Below are 18,776 nucleotides of genomic sequence, written 5' to 3' on the forward strand. Positions count from 1 at the left end.
CCCTTGTCCACTGGCTCCTCTCCCCCTCCGAGGCGGGCTGCATCCGCGGACCACTTCGCCGTAGCCCGACGTGCCGTGAAGCCTCGAGAGGGGATGATAGGAGGAGGAGGAGCAACAACAACAAGGAGTAGACATGCGTCCAGATGGTGACGGGAGTGCACGAGTGAATTGCGATTGGAGGATGACGTGAGCGAAGAGACACGCCAGATCTAGCATGCAGAAGAAAGGGGATAGCGTGACCGTCAAAATAGTGTGGACGATGAAGGGGCTCGGCTGTCGATTTGGCTATCAGGTGAGATATAAGGGGGATGGAGGATGCTCTTAGCCCCCTCAAACCTAGGCTCGCCAAAATTTTGGCGAAGCTTTTCGCCGCCGCAGTTTCTCCCGCATGTTGACTAGAAAATATCTAGGGAAGGTAGCACTGGGTGGACAAGTAAAAGCTGTGGCATCAATCCAAACGACAATGAATGAGACGTGGCCGCGCTGAAATTTTGGCATGGCAAAGCCACCGCTGCAATCCAAACACGCCCTATGCTCGGAGATTTGAGGTTCTGGACTCTTAAGCAATGAAGTTACAGGTTCCAAAAACCAGAGAGCATTGCAGATTTGAATTTACCACAACCACACGAAGGCAATGCCTTAACTCCTCTGCTTTTGTTGCGTGACAATTATTCAAGATCTAATCACAAACTCGCCCTACTTTACAGGTAATCACATCAGATGAAAGAACAACGTGATATCTACACAGATCTGCTAGTACTACTACCAAGCTACTGCTGCTAACTCACCCATCAAACCTGGATTACGCCTCCACAAGTGCGATCAGCACCACTAATCACCAGACGAGCGCCGCGGCGGCAAGGGCGGCGCCGGCGCCGCCCACCCTCCAGGCGCCACGCCCACTCGCGCCGCCCGCGGCGCTGCGGTGCCCGTGCGATCCTCCGGAAACGGTCCTCGCGCCGATGCCGGCGGCGGCGCCCGCCGCCGCCCCGCCGATGAACGGCCGGCCGCCGATTCCTGACCCGCCGCCGCCCCTCTCGCCGCCTCCTCTTCCTCCACCCCTCCCGCCGCCTCCTCTTCCTCCACCCCTCCCGCCGCCGCCACCGCCGCGGCAGCAGGCGCCATGGAAGTGAGCGGCCACACAGAGCAGCGCCAGCGCCAGCGCGCAGAGCAACCTCGTCCCGCCTCTCATCGCCGCCCCCGATGCGGTGGCTGCGCGAGTGCGCGTTGCTCGAAGGAGGTGGGGAAAGAGCAGGATAGGGCGAGTAGTTCAGGAGATGGTGGTGTCTTCGCCGCTGGCGCCTGGACAAGCAAGAGCCGTGGCGTCGTGGCGCGCTACTATTCTCGGCCGATTTGGGAGGGCATGTGGGGCCTCCGTTAATGCTGGCCGTTGGGGCTTGCTAGCCTGTTCGTCGTGCTGGGCTGCTAGATAGGCGTGCCGCGTGTGAAACTGTGGATCGACCACGTACTGGCGTACAGCTTGGGTTGCTTGGGACGCCTATGAAACTGCACGTTCATGTACAGGAGTTAGCCTCATGCCTGTCAGGCCGATATTTTTGTAGCGCTATTTTTGTCTTTTGAACTAGGAAAGGCCTCGGCTCCAATAAATGCAGTCATAGTTTTCATGAACTCGTAGTTTAAGTGCGGCAGATCGTAGGGTTCATCAATTCGTTTGACAGACTATCGTACCCTAGCGAATTTCCGTAATGCCTTTCGGAGCTTTCAGCTTTCCAACTTTTTTGAAATTGTCATTCATGCCTTTTCACTGCAACCAGCCATGTGTCAATGGCCGCGAGACGTTTATACCATTTTCAGGGACCAGTTCAGCCTTTGGACTTCAGTCGGTGGACTCGTGTCCTCTGATCCTCTCCTCTCCATAAGATTTTTTTTATTTATATATTTTTATTTTAAATATTTATAAAAATATATATTTAAAAATATTATACATGTAAACTACCGCCGCCTATTTAAAAGAGATAATAAGGTACCGCTTATCCAACAAACTACCATGTTACCGATCTATCACGTCAAGATAATAACATATGGCTATAATCTAGATACGTAATATTTTAAAATAGACATATATTTTTATAAATATTGAAAAAATAAAAAGATGTAATATTTTAAAATATATATATATATATATTTATAAATATTGAAAAAATAGAAATAAAAATAAAAATTGCTTTCCACAACACATGGAACTCGAGAGGCGTCGTTGCATATGAAAATTGTTCGCTCTGTCCTTTCTTCCCGTACAAGCCAAGTGGGCCGTTACAGCGCTGCAGCCCACACGCACACTTCGCACCCAGCGCTCGGTCGCAACGCCTCTGACTCCCAGCGACCACCACTGACCCTCGCCGTCTCGCTCCCCTGGGGCCTCCGCGCTGGCCGCTGGCCTCTCTCCGTGTGCTCCGCTTCCTTCTCGGCTGCATTCCGGGCCAAGGGCTTGGGCATAGTGGGAGGCGAGGCGAGGGGACGTCGAGCGGCGGAGCGTCTGAGAAGGCGAGGCGAGGAGGCGAACCGCTTCACTGGCCACCCGTGGGCGACCTCTAGGCGAGATGGCGAGCGAAATGGAGGTGGAGTTTGAGGGGGAGGAGGAGAATGAGGTGGCCGAGACGGGGGTTGACTCCCAGGTTCGTATCGACCCGCTACTTCACTTCCTCGCCTCCAATCGCATAATGCGGAGTGAAGTTCTCTCGCTTTACCCCATATCGCGTCGCTGCGTCTGATCAAATCGTGTTGCGGAAACCCCAAATTGTGGAATGCTGCGTCCTAATCTGTATCGGATTGATTTAGAATCGACCAGCCCTTTGGTTTAGCTTATGATTTGTTAATTCTCATTAAATGCATGTAGTAACTTACTTCATGTCACACAAATGCGGTTTTCTAGTTTTTATATGGTTAGAATGGGACTTGAAGTGATATGTTAAGCTTCAGAGGGCCAAGTTACGGTTGGGTGAGGCAGTTTTAGAATCTTATCTGCACGTGGTATTTATTTAAAATTTGTGTAGTCCGTGTGCTACTCTATCGAACGTGCCTTTTGGCTTGTAAAATACTTGTCGGGGTATGGATCACAGTGAGAATTTGGCATGATGGGTCATGTTGCTTTACCTGAGTTTTTCTTGTTTCAGCTGCATGCCTCAGTCTGTAATCAAATATGTCATTTGATGATTCTTTCAGAATATTAAGGAAGGATCAAGTAATGCTTTGACAAATCATGATGAAGTTCACCTGACACCTCATGACTATTTCAACTCAAACCTGCTTCCACTATGCTGTAGACATTCTTGTAAATTGCGAGGCATGGAAAACTTTGGATGGCTTGCTTTGGAGTGTGTTGATTTTGTTCTTCTGTGAGATTTAGTTTGTGCTGTACAGTCAATTTATGCTCTAGCGAACTCTTCTGTCAGATTTTGCATATGGTATCGTGCTTTCTGCACATGACATTTTGGTTATTATCAAAATATTTTGAACATAAAACTTTATTCTGTCCTTACTGAATGTTCTTGTGATTAAATTTCAGGTTCATATGGCTTGTGTAATGCAAGGGCGTAGGTAAATTTAGATGCATAATTAGTTTATTAAGCATCAGCTATCCTTTTTTCACGATTTTTATGAGATACACTTCTTTCCTTGATGTACAAGATCCTTGATTTACGATTTGTTAAGCATTAGCTTGACATAATTAATTTTTACGTCACTTGAATGTTTTCTTGTTATTTCTAAATTTGGTTGCATTACAAGATCCTGCGTAATAGACTTTCTCAAGAATGTGAATGCTAGATTTCAATCAAAATAGTCCTTTTCTGTGAAAATTGTTCAACAGAAAGAATAAAACCCCCTCCTGATTTGTAACATTTCATTCTGTGGCAACTAAATAATATTTTCTATCATTGCACCAGAATGTACAATGCTAATATTTTCTTTTGTGAAGTACCCGTGCATCTCTGTATTTATTGGATCACTTGATGGAAGGTATAGAATGAGTCAAATCGTTATATTATTTTCTTTTTTTACATAAATGTGATCTCAGAGTTGGAGTAGCATACTATGATTCAAATACCCGCCGGCTTTTCGTACTGGAAATCTGGGAAGACAGTGCTGGGGGATTTCCTCTGATTGATCTTGGTATGTTCTTCACATCAATAGTAAATAATTTTACTATTTATTTGAGATCAATAGTTGTTTGGACTTTGGAATATACTCATATGGGTTGCTTTGGTAACAAAATATTTTTGTATTTTGCCAATGTTAGGGCATTGAACATTTAGAAATCAGAACAAGAAGACAATAAAATCATATATCTGACTCTTTGTGATGTCTGGTGTTGGATCAGTGAAATATCAGTCGAAACCAATCACAATATATGCAAGTACGAAAACAGAAGAAGCACTTTTGTCGGCTTTACAACGAAATGGTATGGGCTGCAACCACTTCTGCAACCAATATGTTTAGTTCCCTTTTGATGGTTTTGCATGAAATTATGCAGATACTAATGATAAGGCCCCCGTTGTGAAGCTCATGAAAAGCTCAACATTCAGCTATGAGCAAGCCTGGCACAGGTTACCAGCTCTGTTACTGTTTACAAAACCAGGCACTTACTTCAATGCATTAAGAACTGTTCTTTCTGTGCCTTACAGCATGTAAAGGTTGCCTCGACTTGGATAATCAAAATTGACAAGTATGCTAATTTATTGGACGTGTTTTTTTAATTGTTTTTGTGTTCCTTCTTGAACATGTGTATAAGAACAGCCATCTTCATCAAGCTTCGATGCAAATTTGAGTCATTTAGTATTATGTATATAATGACGGGTTTCGACATTATCATTTTTTCATTGAAAAACTTTATATTCTCTGAGCAGCTACAATCAAGTGTGTTTGGTTTGTAAAAAAAAAGGCTAAGAAACACTTTAGTGCTGCTGTCTGATGACCTATGGTAACAATTTTTCTTTTGTATATATCTTTATCCTGATACCTGGTAATTGAGGTAACGAAATAACTAACCAACCGTCTGTTCTTGTAAAGTTCACCGTAATTAGTAACCGCCTAGGCTCACAATATTTTTGTTGTTTCTCTCAATGACTAATTATTTAACCCGGTTACTTGATGATGCAAAACTTGTGTGTGCATATCTAAACTGCAGATTGATCTACTTGAAAGTTGCAGCTATGGATGATGGCTTAAGTATAAAAGAAAGGATCTGCTTTGTAAGTGATCTTAAATGATAATCTTGCCACACTATTTTATATTTACATGTTTCAATTCATTTCCAAAGGTTTCTTTAGAAAATAAAAGTTTAGTTTGATTTTCTTGTAAATACATGTTCATTGCATTTCTGAGTGAAAAATTGTATCTCGTTAGACCACTGATATGTAATCAAGAACTGCAACAAGGACAACTGTCCAACTCTTTTTCTTGTTCCCTTCTAAACTGATTTTTTCAAATATATCATGTTAGGATATCCTATATTTGTCTCAAATTAGCCAGAGTTTATCAGCAAATTAATTTGAGACAAATATAGGATATCCTAACATGATACATTGGAGAAAATCAGTTAACCATTTGTTATTACGCGATAAAAACATCCATTTGGTTTACTTACAGCTTAATTCCATGATGGATCTTGGTAGCGATGTTCAAGTTCGTGCTGCTGGAGGTCTCCTTGCTATATTAGACAATGAGAGGCTTCTTGATACCAGCGAGCAGATGGAAGGTGGAACATCTATTGCGATCGATTCTGTGGTGCAGATCTCATTTTATCCTTTGAGCTGTGATGATATGAGATGAACCAAACATACTAATGTGCTGAAATTTAGTTACATCTTCCAGTGATAGTCTATGTTAGAACCAACAATTTTTTGTGGTCATACTTTGGAACTACTTAAATGGAAGACTAGTTTTGTAGCTGTACTGCAGGGTAACATCTTGGTACATGTGAAACTGCATATTTCAACAAAGTCCTGCTGAATGCTGACAATTCGATTTATGATGCTGGATGCAGTCTTGACAGGGTGGCATTCTCATAAGTTTTCTAGTTAGCATTTTACCCCTTGACTTCTACTCACAGAGACAAGTTCCTTAAAGTCGATGCAACTGCTCATGAAGCACTACAGATTTTTCAAGTAGATAAACATCCTAGTTACATGGGAATTGGAAGAGCTAAAGAAGGGTAAGAATATTTCATCAAGGGTTTGTACTAGCTCCTGGCCTGGTTTCAATTGCTAATAATATTAACAAACTGCAGGTTCTCAGTTTTTGGCATGCTGAACAAGGTAAATAAGCTCTTTCTTTTATTTTACTTCTTTTTCTGAAAATCACTAATTGTGTTTTCAATATAGTGTGTCACGCCAATGGGAAGACGTCTCTTGAGGTTAGTCTGTACCTTCTGATAATAATCATTGCAATAAGCCAATAGCAATAAACCAAATTTGTCTGAACTTTTCTTTTTTTGGTGTGTGTTAGGGCATGGTTCTTGCGTCCTATAATCGATATCGATGTCATAAATAATCGCCTCAACACAGTATCCTTGCTTTTCTTGAATACATTATTTTCACTTATTCTGACACTTTATGCCCAAAAGGTACCTTTAATTTTCTGAAGTGTTTTTCCTAGAAATGGTAGATATCATTCTTTCTTTGCTGTGAAGAAGTAATGTCTGCATTGCGTGAGACATTAAAGTCTGTCAGAGATGTTCCCCATATGCTCAAGGTGCTATTTAGTTTACAAAACAAACAATTTTTAATGTGGTCTTATATGCACCTTCTCTCATTATAACCTTATAATACAGTCAAAACCCCTTGACTATGTCGCAAAAAGATAACTGTTCAAAACTAAAGTGAAAAATGATAATTATATCTTTGGTCCTCATTGTGGAAAGATGGAGGCTAAATCTGCCTAAAGTTCCGTGTGTGTCAGGTTTCACCCTTCACCTGCCTCCCGGTTTCACCCTTCACCTGCCTCCCAATAATTCCTTGGTCTTGGATATTTTCTTTTGCCCACCCTGTTCCAAACAATGTGAATTTGACATAACACAGTATACTATATATACAAGGATCAAGACTTGTTTCTTGTAACTGAATAATGAAATCAAGACATTATTATTATTATTTTAAATAAACAAATCAAGGCATTATTTTGGTCAGAATAGTAAAAACGAAAGCTCAAAAGTAGTGTGACATAGTTGAATCCTGGTAATCATGTGCTGCTCATAACAATACTGTGGCTATTCTTAAAAGTCTCTCCGAGCATGCTGGATTCAACTTCAGAGCTTTTAAGTTTTAATATGCACATCTGACATTTGTCTTTTTCTGAAGAAATTCAACTCTCCAAGTTCCTTCTGTACAAGCAGTGATTGGCACACATTTCTGAAGGTACCCCGAAAGTTTTTGTTTCCAAATCCTACATGTTACATTGAAAAAAAATATCTACCTTTATATAGAAATTAGTTCCTTTATGCCTTGCATGCTTGTGCAGTGCGGTACTGATAAAAAACTTAAATTTGTAATTTTGCCTCACTAGTTTCTACAAGTAGGTTCTGGTTAGACTTAAAAACAAAGCCATGTTTGTTGTATTGCTTGTCCGAACAGAGTAAATATTACAACCAAGTGTTACGGTTTCTGGCAGGAAATCGCTGAACGGTTTTCTCATGCGCATGTTTTGATTATTGCTTTGGAGCATTTTACCATGTAGGATATTTGAAATTATAATTGTTGGTTATAGTTGGTGCATCCGTGCATGGACTTTACAATTGTTGCTATGCCTTTTTGTTCTTTTTTAGTCATTTTGTATGCCAAGCTCCTCAATAAGACTAGAATGCAGAGGAGAAACTATGCATATTTTATTTTAAGGAGAGTGGGACTTGAAGCCATGACCTCAACCACCACAACCTTGTGCTTTACCACTAGACTACACGCCCCTCTTTTTTTTTTATAGAATACATGCCCCTCATTTCTGATGAGCAGTTGACCCCTGTAGCACATGATTGGTTTGTTAGTTTGAATCAGGTTCGGTTTAGGAGATAAGATAGAGTTTGATTAGTTTAAATCAGGCTGACTCGCTAGCTATATATACGTGGCATTGTGCCTAGATCAAATCAAGCAAAGAAGAATTAATCTAGTCTCCCCCAATATTCAATCTCCCCAATCTATAATCTAATCCCTCCCCTTAGCAGCTGACGCCATCTGGCTATCCTCCCAGCGGTGTTTACCCTAACAACCCCTCATTCAGAAAATCGAATGAAGCTGGCTACTATCCTACCCTGACTTAATGTGTATGAGCTTAGGGCTTTTGAGAATGTCCTTTATACAATGCTTCTTTTATTTATAAATTCATGATCATTCTTAACAAGTTCTTGTTTTGGCATTTCTCCTGCTTGGCGAGTTTAGTGTTTTGCATTTGAAGCTATGCCTGTAGTGTTAGATATTCTGTATGTCCATCTGCGTGATAGTTTTTGTTCTTCATTTTTTTCTATTGTCTTATTGGTAATTCTGTTTGCACTTCTCTTGTTTTCAGTGCATTTGCTCTCTGCTGCATATAAACAAGATTTTTGAAGTAGGTATATCAGAGCATCTGGCAGATAAATTGCAACATATGCACATTGACTTGGTTGGAAAGGTACCAGTCTCCAATGGGGTGATATTGGTTCCACCACTTCAATATTGAAATTTGAACAAGTTTCATGCTGTTATAATAATATTTTTTCTCATTCATTCATCCTTTATGTTTTCAGGCAAATTCTTCGATTACAGTAGAGCTGGATTATGTATCAGACCTGGTTAGTTCCAATACCTCATCACGTATCATTTTTATATGTTCAACACAAGAATATGCATAATTATATTGACAAGCATGAGCCCACATCCCAATTGTATGGTCAAATTGTAAGCTTTGGTCAGCGTTAGTTCAGAGTATTGGCTGCTAATTAATGGCATGGCATGGACAACCAATAGAAACCTAGAATGTTTTTATACATGGACAAAATGTAAACGACATACATGTATATGCATATGTGTGCGTGAGTGCATTTACGCATTACCTTGCTGTATTCAGATGTGCTTCGTGAGATCGAGCGCTTACAACCTACAAGCTAGGAACCATGTGACGGACGAGGCGGGTAATCAACCATACTGGTTGTCATGAACCACATGCGCAGAGAGCTTGTATCTATTCGTTGGCCACTGAAACCAAATTCTAGTCATCTGAACCTTTTGAATGCTAAAAAGTTTGGTATGTCAGGGGGGCCAAGGCCCCTGCCGGCACCCCCCCCTAGTTCCGCCGTTGATCGTCGTTTCAGATCATTGAGTGACCAGTAACTGCTATCCGGTTCTTGTGAAAATTTAGTTCTTGCTATGTATTTATTACATTTTCTTTTGTGTTTGAACATTCTTCTGACAATAGCAACTGTTTTGTGCTGCTAATAATAAATATTTAGAGCTTTGCTTAAACCTGTTTTTACTGTCTCATCTGTTGTAAAACGGCAATCTTGTCCCTCTATTATTGACAGGTAGTTGGTGTGATTGATATGCAACGGGGTAAGGAGAAAGGTTATGAGACAGTGGTGAAAGAAGGGTTATGTGATGAGGTCAGACCTTTCGTTGCTTCATCCTGGAGTTCTCTTCTGTTCTTGGAAATTAAATTTAAATGCTTTAATACCTTATTATGAATAGCTCTAATCATAAGTGCACATGTGAGTGGGTGCATATGTTTGAAATTTCAAGATCATTCCCAACATAGCAATAATTCATTAGTCTGGTTGCGAAATGAAAATTTCCTGGCTGTTCAATCAATGATTGCAAGCCTCGGTGATTTAAATATGAACTATGATAGGAGTGTGGCTCTTCCCACGTCCTCCCGTCCAACCTCTCCTCTCCCTGTTCATTCCGCTCCAATCTCTCTTCTCCCTGGTGCAACCCACCTCCACAACCCCTCGCTGGCGTCATCTCCGGCTCTGGCGACCACCTCCCAGGCTTTGCGCAATCCTTCGCGGCAGGCCTCCCCACCATCCCTTGCACTGGGTTTGTCTCCCTTATCGCCTCATGAGCAGCCTTTCCTTCCGGGTGGTCATACTAAGGTGCTGTGATGGTGTGATGCGAGCCCTGCTTCGTCCATAGCTGGTAGCCTAGGCTCGGAGCGTCGCGCTCCTAGTTCGTATCGCGATGCGATGTTTGGTGCGTCTGCTTTGGAGGTGGCAACGGTTATCCTGGTCGCCTCGTCTTCATCGGTGACTCTTCCGTCTGCGGGGCTAGAAGGTGTTCATCGGTCCTTCATCGTTCGCTGGTCCTCCATCGCATCGTCTTGTCCACGTTCCTAGGCTCCTGTCTGTTTGGGTGCTATTTCTCGTGACCTAGTCGGTAGTCTGCAGGAAGGCAGTTGGCAAGTTGTCGAGGGCCATCATGCTAGGCGGCAGTGGCTTTGTCCTCCCTGTTTGCCCCGCAAGCCTGTCCTGGTGAACCTTCATGGCAAGTGCTTCAACTGCTATCGGTGAACCATTGTGCTGCAGATTGTTGGCGGCCAATGTGTTTCTTTCATTACCTTTCTTTGGGGCATCGCTCTTCTGACTGTTCGCGTGTTCCGCAGCCGAGGCATTTCGTCATGAGTGGCATTCAACCTTCTTTGGAGAAGCGTCGTTTCGATTGGCGCGTCTCGTCACCAAAGTCTTTAGGCCATGTTTGCTCTAGTTTTGGCGCGTCACAGTTCGGCAAGGTGTCTGAGGCCAAGGTGTCTGAGGCCGTTGACCCTGCTCTGTCGGTTGGCCGTGAGGTTCAAAGTGGTCCTCGCCCTTGTCGTAGACCGCGCAGACGCTATCTTCCTTTTGGGGTGGGTTCTTCAGCACCCCTATCATCTTCTTCGGGTGGTGCTTCGAGGTCCCCTTCCCCTGTTCGGCGGGGCGAGATGGGCTCCGCTTTGGTCACCGCCGACAATCCACTGCATGAGTCTTGTGTGATCGATCGTTCACGGAGCATCGTGAGGGCTGAGGAGCATCTGCGCCGTGTTGTGTTCGTCACGGTCGCTGGCACAAGACCCTCGCTTTCTCCATAGGAAGTGGTTGTGGCCATTGCAGATGTTTTCAGTTTGGATCTTGGCTCATTGTCGATTCACCCTTTTGCTCTAGAGGATTTTTTTGCTTCTTCTCCCTGATGTGGCGGCGGCAGAGACAGTTCTCAATGGTGGTTAGCATGTGTGCACTTTCGGTCTCACGTTGGTCATTAAACGTTGGACGAGGCAAGCCCATGCGGTTGACAGGATTCTAGCGTACAAGGTTGAGCTGGTCCTTCATGGGGTTCTGGCGCACGCCTAGGAGTTGGCTATAGCAGACGGCTGCTTGCGAGGTTCTATTGGATTTTGCAGCTCCATCCTTTAACGGCTGATCGTTCAGATCTGTCCTTGTTCCGTCTTACAGCATGGCCCTTCCATCCCAAGTTGCTTTCTTCCTGCATGGACCTGCTCATCGCCGAGCCATTGATAGCTGACGCTGGGGTAGGTCCACCGGCGAACGCGTACAAAATCGACATTGTTCTGGTTGCGGTTCTGGAGCCCATTCCTCCCTCCTCGGACTCAACGGCTCCTTTGGATGACAGTGAGAACGACGATAAGTGGCTTCATTGGCATATCTGGTCTTAGCTGGCTTTATTGCCTCTTGTTGACAAGGTGGCTGATCATCTCCCAAGTTTGAAGGCTTCTCTGATGAACTGTGCAGGTAGATTAACTATGGTTCGCGTTGTCATTGCAGCAACACCCATCTATCAGATGATTGCTTTGGATCTTCCTAAGTGGGTGATTAAGGCAATTGATAAATTGAGGTGTGGTTTTCTTTGGAAGAGACATGATCATGCTAATGGTGGAAATTGTTTAGTTTCTTAACAAAGGGTTTGTAGGCCTCTCCAATATGGTGGCATGGGTATTCATGATTTATCGACCCTCAGTTGGCTCTTCTTATGAGGTGGCTTTGGCTTCAGAAAACTGAGCCTTTGCGGCCTTGGTCTGTGTTGCAAATTATAGTCCATCTGAATACCAGGGCTTTGTTTTCTATGGCCTTGGTGTCCCTAGTTGGGGATGGGAACAATACTCTGTTTTGGTCAGATCTTTGGCTTCATGGTCGGACCATTGGTGAATAGGCTCATCTTTTTGCGCTGATCCTAGGTAGAATTGTCAGGCATAGGTCTATTGCAGAGGCATTAGCCGACTTCAAATGGGTGTCTCATATCAAGGGAACTCTCTCTGTTCAGGCTATTGTTGAGTATCTCCAAATCTAGGATTTACTTGATAGTTTGGTTCTTCAGCAAGGTGTGCAAGACCAACATGTTTGGAAGCTATCACTTTCGGGAGTATATTCTTGTAAATCGGCCTACAATGCCTATTTTGTCGGTTCAATCAGGTTTGCTCCTTGGAAGCGGGTTTGGAGATGTTGGGCACTGCTACGTTGCAAGTTCTTCTTGTGGCTTGCAATTCTTGATCGTTATTGGACAGCGGACAGGTTGGCTAAGCGTGGCTTTCCTCATCCTTTTGCTTTCCCTTTATGTGACCAGGAAGACAAGACCATTCAACATTTGCTGATTTCTTGCGTGGTCACTAGCCAAATCTGGTTCAGCGTTTTTCAGCGGGTCGGTTTGCAAACTGTTGTGCCACAACTGGATATGAAGTACTTTTCAAGTTGGTGGTGTCGAGTGCTGAAACAGGTCAACAAGCAGCGTAAGAAGGGGCTAAATTCGTTGTTCATTTTGCTTGGGAAATTTGGAAACATCACAATAATTGTGTGTTCAATGGTGCCTCCCCTGATTTGGATATGGTGGTTCGTGTTGTGGCTGAGCAAGGAGCACTTTGGTGTGCTGCTGGAGCTAAGGATCTTCAATTCCTGTTAGCTGGGTTCTAGCTTTCTTTGCTTGTTGCTTGTTTGGTTGATCCTTTTTAGGCGTGTCTGCTATCTTATTGTTTCAGTTCAGTTGTGGTTTCTTTGTATCTTTTCTTTTTGTGGTTTATGTTGTATTTTGTTTCTCTTCTTATTCAATGAAATGACACAACACTCCTACGTGTTCAAGAAAAAAAAACCGTGACAGGAAAAATATATGCTAGATTATGTTTTATTATGCTGCTATCCGTTTGCTTTATCCATATTTATCACAAAAGGCATTGTAGGAGCTGCTTTTGTTATGTATTGAACTTGTCTGGTTCTCCTAAATACCCAGATTTCTCTGTAGCTGTTCATCAAGTTATGGCACACTTGTGTAATCATCTCTTTATGTAAAACAGCTGGATGAGCTGAGGATGATATATGAAGAATTACCTGACTTTCTGGAGCAGGTGATGGATCTTCCAAATCCAAATTTGTTTTGAACATCAAGTTTTAAGCCTTTATTGGATAATGTCTAACATTTCAGTTGCTTCTAGGTGTCAGCTAATGAAAATGCATCCTTACCTTTCTCTCTTGAATGCAGAAAAGCTCCACTAATTGTCTATGTACACCAAATAGGTAGCCTTTCCTTATCTTTATTTAGAACCTAGCCTTCTGTATGTGAAATTTCTTTTGTGTGGTCAAACTTTGTCCTGTTTCCTTTGTTTATTTTATAGAAGTCTCCTTTCTTTGTCTTAAGAGAGGGGAGTGCTGAACCCTTTAGGGAGGTGCTCACATGACCTGCGAGTACCCGAACTGAAGGCTCTAACAACCAAGCTACTGCTTGGATCACCTTTTTCTACTGTATATAGCAGGGATTCTAAATAATTCACTTGCACTTAAAGAAATCAATGTATATTTTCTCAATTTATCTAGCATTTGCATGGTTCAAAGTGATCTTACCAGAGAATATATCGCTAAAATAACAAACTCTTGGAAAGTTGGATTATTTTAAATTTGCTTGTTGAAATTTTTCGTTTTGATGCAGTTGTATGGTCTGACTCTATTGTCATCTTGTTGATCTAGATGCATGAGAGATAATCATACTTGAATTAAGCTTGATCTATAGTTCATATCAATATACATAAGAAATCTTTCAACCTTCATTTAAGTTGGAGGGATGTTTGGATGTTGTCTCACTTGGTGAAAGGTAGGGTTCATGGTGAAGATGATGCTGTGTCAAACTTTTATTTGTATTACGTTCAAATATTTGATGTAACTGCTTGTTTGATTACTCCATTTATGGCAAAACTTGTAAGAAGATAAGGACCTGATTTTGGTCTGCAGAGATTTAAAACATTTGTTGTTTCTTAGTGTAGTTACTGTAGTAACTACTGGAGTCTAGATTCTTTACAAAATTAAGATAGTTGCTACATAACACTGTTAAAATTTATGTATTTGCAATTTTTATGTCCTTCACACGTGCTGCTTCCAGGGTACCTAATGTGCTTTTTCGATGAGAAGATTGGTGATGCCCTGTTGGTAGGACTTCCAGATTACGAATTTGCGGTATGCAGCGTCTTTATCTTTTGTTTTGTTTAATTTGTTACTGTGTTATAAATTTTATTTCATCAGTTTTCAGAGGAAGGGGAGGAGAGAAGGTTCTACTATCATACTCAAAAGACAAGGGAACTGGACAATCTTCTGGGAGATATTTATCATAAAATTCTTGGTAGCTTCTACACTTTTTTTACTTCTTTGTATCTTGTCCCACTTTGTGATTTCTTCACGAAATTTTAGTCATGCTTGCTGTGTTATTTATGATTCAAGAAGTATAGTTCTGAAATTTAGGACTAGAAGTAAAACAGAATTGCTGGAGTATGTATAATGGATACCTTTCCTTTTGTCAAGGTCAAATTGATTTTCTATTGTTTGCTCTCTGGACTGTATTTTCCTGCTTGGGGCACAAGCCTTTGGAGATGCCATTAATTTCAAAGGACCTTATTTGATGCGGTACATGAATACCATATCGTGATATATCGGCAACTCAAACAAAAAAGTTTAAGACGCCTACTTTTGACACAATTGATTTTAACTCAAACCTGGTCATGCTTGACACAGATATGGAGAGAGCAATCATAAGGGATTTAGTGCGCCGTGTTCTTCAATTTCTACCTCAACTGACAAATGCGGTGAACTTTGCAGCAGAACTTGATTGGTATGTACCGCTTTTATTGTGCATACAAGTAGTTTAAATGAGCTCACTGACAGTACTGCGATCTAATGTGCTCTCCTTTATACTTTTACATCAGTATTTTATCATTAGCAACTGTTGCTCGCCAAAACAATTATGTGAGACCCATCTTAACTGAGGATTCAATACTCGAGATACATAATGGCAGGTTAGTATTAGTATTTATTATAGTCTATTTTCATGTTACATGATGGCTGGATATGGATAACATCTCTAGTTTAACATCTATGTTCAATTCCCTAAATTTACTCCAGTAGCATTTAGACATGTGTTGCAGGAAATGACTGTTGATACCTTTGTTCCAAACGATAGTAAAATCCACGATGCAGGTGAATAGTTCTCGAGAGATGTAAACCATCAAGCTTATATGTTACTGCTAGAATAATTGCAAACCTTCTGACTTGACACTATTTTTACTTCAGGAAGAATAAACATAATAACTGGACCTAACTACTCAGGGAAAAGCATTTATATTAAACAGGTAATGTTACTGTTAAACACTCCCAACTATGATAAACACAAGTTATAAGAAATATCAAGCTGCATTGGATATTTGCTTTCAGGTGGCCCTGGTAGTTTTTCTTGCTCATATCGGAAGCTTTGTTCCTGCTGATTCTGCTATTGTTGGATTGACTGATAGGTTGGTCTGTCATTTAAGCACTTTCTTTGTATATTGCATTTTTTTTTTGTTAGAAAACAGCGTTGTATTATGTTTGTTGACCAAATGCCATATGTATGTATGCGGCACACATGAGTCTGAACCAAACACAATATGGTATTAATACTGGAAGAGAAATATCATTGACATTCTCAAGAATGTTTTGCAGGATATTCTGTGCAATGGGAAGCAAATCCATGACAACTGAACAATCAACTTTTATGATTGATTTACATCAAGTTGGAACAATGCTCAGGTATCCTAGTAGCATCCAGCCATCCACTTTAAAGCTTGTTTCCTCATGATCTTGAACATATGAGGAACCGAGCCTAGCTCAATTGGTTGAGGGTGTGGATGTATGCCCAGACCACCCAAGTTCGAATCCTCTTCATTGTGAATTTTGGTGCCTATTTCTTCTTAATAAAAACCCTCCTATTCCTCCTAGGTTGGTCTAGTTTTTTTTATGATCTTGAACATATGCCGAATAATTTTTTTTTCAGGCATGCAACATCGAGATCTCTGTGCTTATTGGATGAATTCGGTAAGGGCACTCTAACAGAAGGTGAGACCACTAAAAATCCGAATTTTCTTTCGTTCTATCCTCAACATGGCTCAGGATTATATGCCTAGTTTTCTTCCCATGACTTTGTAGATGGCATTGGTCTGCTTGGAGGGACTATCAATCATTTTGCGAACTATGATTATCCCCCAAAGGTTAGGTAGCTAGCTTGGGAAAATGTTACTATAGAATTTTAATCTGAGAGGTTTGCCAGTCTAGCATAGTTGTCTTCCTTACAATCACACTACTTCCAGCTGTCTTCCTTACAATCACACTTGGAAGTAGTGACATCATAGCATGATTTACTTAGTTCATATTTTCTGCATTGTTATCGTCTTATTTTCCTCATCATTTCCTTTTCAGTTTGTTTAGAAATTTTGATATCATTTTCCATTATTTGTGGAGATTTGAATTGTGAATACTGGCGCCAGAATGATTACCCTTATTTGGTGACCGACTTGATGCATCGTTGAACCGAAATCACTTAAATTAAAAATACTTTCTTTTTTTAAACTATAAATGAAGATATGCAGAAATTTGCAGTACTGTTCGACTGTAGTGCAGAGGAGGTAGGAACGGAAGGTTTGGGCTGGATTCTCAAATCATATGATTCTGTCCCGATACCATCTTTCGTGTTTATTTCATTTCATGATGCTTCTGCACATAACAAGCAGTTTGACATCACATTTTCGAGCCTGAGTAGAATTATTGTCCATGTAAGTGTGTGGCATATTAAATATAACCTACTAGTTTGTACCATGAGTAAATTATATCGACTTGACATAACTGGTAGCTTGACGCCTTGCCATGATGCATTCCCTATGTTTTCGGTAGGGATTATGTGGTTCTGAATCAAACCTGCTGCTCTGACCCCTGTAACATATTAACTATGAATAATTCAGTGTGCATGTCATTTATCTTACTGAATGGAAGCAAAGATGTAATCACTGATTGGCTCTTGTAGCTTACTCAAACGTGGATGTGCAATATATCTACTTCTATTTTATAATGCTGGGAAACTGGCAAATGTAGCATTAAAATTTACCAGCGTAGTATGTTGACACATTATCTAATTATCGCAGGTTCTTTTGTCAACACATCTGACAGAGATCTTCACCAATAACTACCTACCACAGGTTAATAGCCAATATCCAGTTGCTGATGTATAGAAATGATTGTTTTCTTTTTCAGTGATTCTTGTCTAGCACGGTTCATACCAATTTTAAGAAACATGAGAACTTTCGCAGTCTGAACATATCAAATGTTTTACCATGAGTGTTCTGAATCCTGATGGACAGACAAGCAATGAAGATATTATTTTTCTTTATCGGTAAGTATACTTGAAACCTGCCACATCTTTTTCTTGCTCCTATTCTTTTTTCTTTTTGTACTAATGTCTCGCTTAATTCCTAATGCACATGGTGAAGACTTGTACCTGGGCAAGCGCTCTTAAGTTTTGGTAAGCTATACTACATTTGTACAACAATTGCTACAGATCCTTTTGGATCAGATACAAGGTTACGTTTTTTTTTTCCCTCCGTGCAGGTCTGCATTGTGCTCGGCTTGCTGGTATATACCTGAACTAACTTCTACAGCTGGCAAATTGTGATAACATGAGTTCTTTATTGGGAAACAATAACTGCTATATTGTTTGGTTGGCATTGTTAGTTGCCCTTGCCATGAAGTAATTGACATGCTAAAGTAGGCGTTCCATATTAAAATTACTTACAAGTCACACTGTCACATGGATGGTTTCATGAGTTGTATAAAGAAACTGGACATATTTATTCTAGAGTGTCCATGTAAAGATGATCCTCATGTTTGGCTGTTCGCAGGTGTTCCGAATGAAGTTGTTCAGAGAGCTGCCAGTGTCTTGGAGGACATCCACTCCAAGAGACCTAGAAGCCGCATGATCTGCGAGAAATTAGCAGCTACGGACCAGCAATACCAGGTTACGACTTACTGGCAGAATGACATGTTTTAACGGGGAAAACGTCAACCCTGACGTTACATACAAAATGTGCAAAGATATTTTAAGTGAATATAACCTCTCTGAAAATTCCAGGATGCGGTGACTAAACTGTTGGCCTTCGATGCACACAAAGGTGATCTGAACAGCTTCTTCCAGGAAATTTTTCCCTCCGAGTCGTAGATCTGAAAATCAAGAGTTTAGCTCACTAGAACTGGAACGCTGTACAGAGAAAAAAAGGTGAAAGCAGGAATGCTATATGTCGCAAATACCTCAGTTGATCTGTTGCACTGTCTACAGCTTAAATGTTTCCTTCTCTTGCTTGTTTCACTGTGAACTTGCAAGCAATAGAGCCACTGAACTCTAGTAGTCTAGCTCACCATTTTGAAGTTTGAAGATCCCACGGCTCTGGATGTTTGGAAGTCCTCGGCCAAACGATTTTGGAATCGGATTCAATAGATTTGGAATCTACTTTATCTTATACCTAACGCGCCCCATTCGTGAATG

At 41.3% G+C, this 18,776-nt stretch overlaps 1 protein-coding gene across 7 annotated transcripts; it reads left to right on the forward strand.

Moving 5' to 3' along the window:
- Window positions 1-2,281: 2,281 nt before the first annotated feature.
- Window positions 2,282-18,744, forward strand: LOC133885374 (DNA mismatch repair protein MSH5). Of its 7 annotated transcripts, XM_062325079.1 has the most exons (34): window positions 2,283-2,636; window positions 3,527-3,558; window positions 4,037-4,131; window positions 4,340-4,420; window positions 4,493-4,565; window positions 5,147-5,210; window positions 5,608-5,759; window positions 6,071-6,172; window positions 6,248-6,275; window positions 6,342-6,373; window positions 6,466-6,523; window positions 6,625-6,711; window positions 7,317-7,373; window positions 8,515-8,616; window positions 8,732-8,776; window positions 9,506-9,583; window positions 13,249-13,299; window positions 13,387-13,468; window positions 14,325-14,398; window positions 14,465-14,561; window positions 14,951-15,047; window positions 15,142-15,231; window positions 15,348-15,412; window positions 15,506-15,564; window positions 15,647-15,723; window positions 15,911-15,997; window positions 16,242-16,303; window positions 16,394-16,455; window positions 17,383-17,436; window positions 17,548-17,630; window positions 17,728-17,759; window positions 17,846-17,869; window positions 18,136-18,251; window positions 18,366-18,744. In XM_062325079.1, exons 1-34 carry the CDS (start codon window positions 2,562-2,564, stop codon window positions 18,450-18,452), a joined length of 2,460 nt encoding a protein of 819 aa, XP_062181063.1. In that variant the 5' UTR covers window positions 2,283-2,561; the 3' UTR covers window positions 18,453-18,744. The 7 variants fall into 7 exon arrangements, 5 of the variants coding, with proteins under 5 accessions (XP_062181064.1, XP_062181063.1, XP_062181065.1 ...); XM_062325080.1 differs by lacking the exon at window positions 8,515-8,616 and having other exon boundaries at window positions 2,282-2,636; XM_062325081.1 differs by lacking the exon at window positions 2,283-2,636 and having other exon boundaries at window positions 3,524-3,558; window positions 4,259-4,420.
- The last annotated feature ends 32 nt before the right edge of the window (window positions 18,745-18,776 follow it).

This window comes from Phragmites australis, chromosome 11 (assembly GCF_958298935.1).
Source record: "Phragmites australis chromosome 11, lpPhrAust1.1, whole genome shotgun sequence".
NCBI classification, from domain to species: domain Eukaryota; kingdom Viridiplantae; phylum Streptophyta; class Magnoliopsida; order Poales; family Poaceae; genus Phragmites; species Phragmites australis.

Coding starts and splice junctions, on each gene's coding strand:
- LOC133885374 (XM_062325079.1), top strand. CDS start 2,562: ATGGCGAGCGAAATGGAGGTGGAGTTTGAGGGGGAGGAGGAGAATGAG. Junction 4,132..4,339: donor ATTTCCTCTGATTGATCTTG/GTATGTTCTTCA, acceptor GTGTTGGATCAG/TGAAATATCAGTCGAAACCA. Junction 17,760..17,845: donor GCAAGCGCTCTTAAGTTTTG/GTAAGCTATACT, acceptor CCCTCCGTGCAG/GTCTGCATTGTGCTCGGCTT.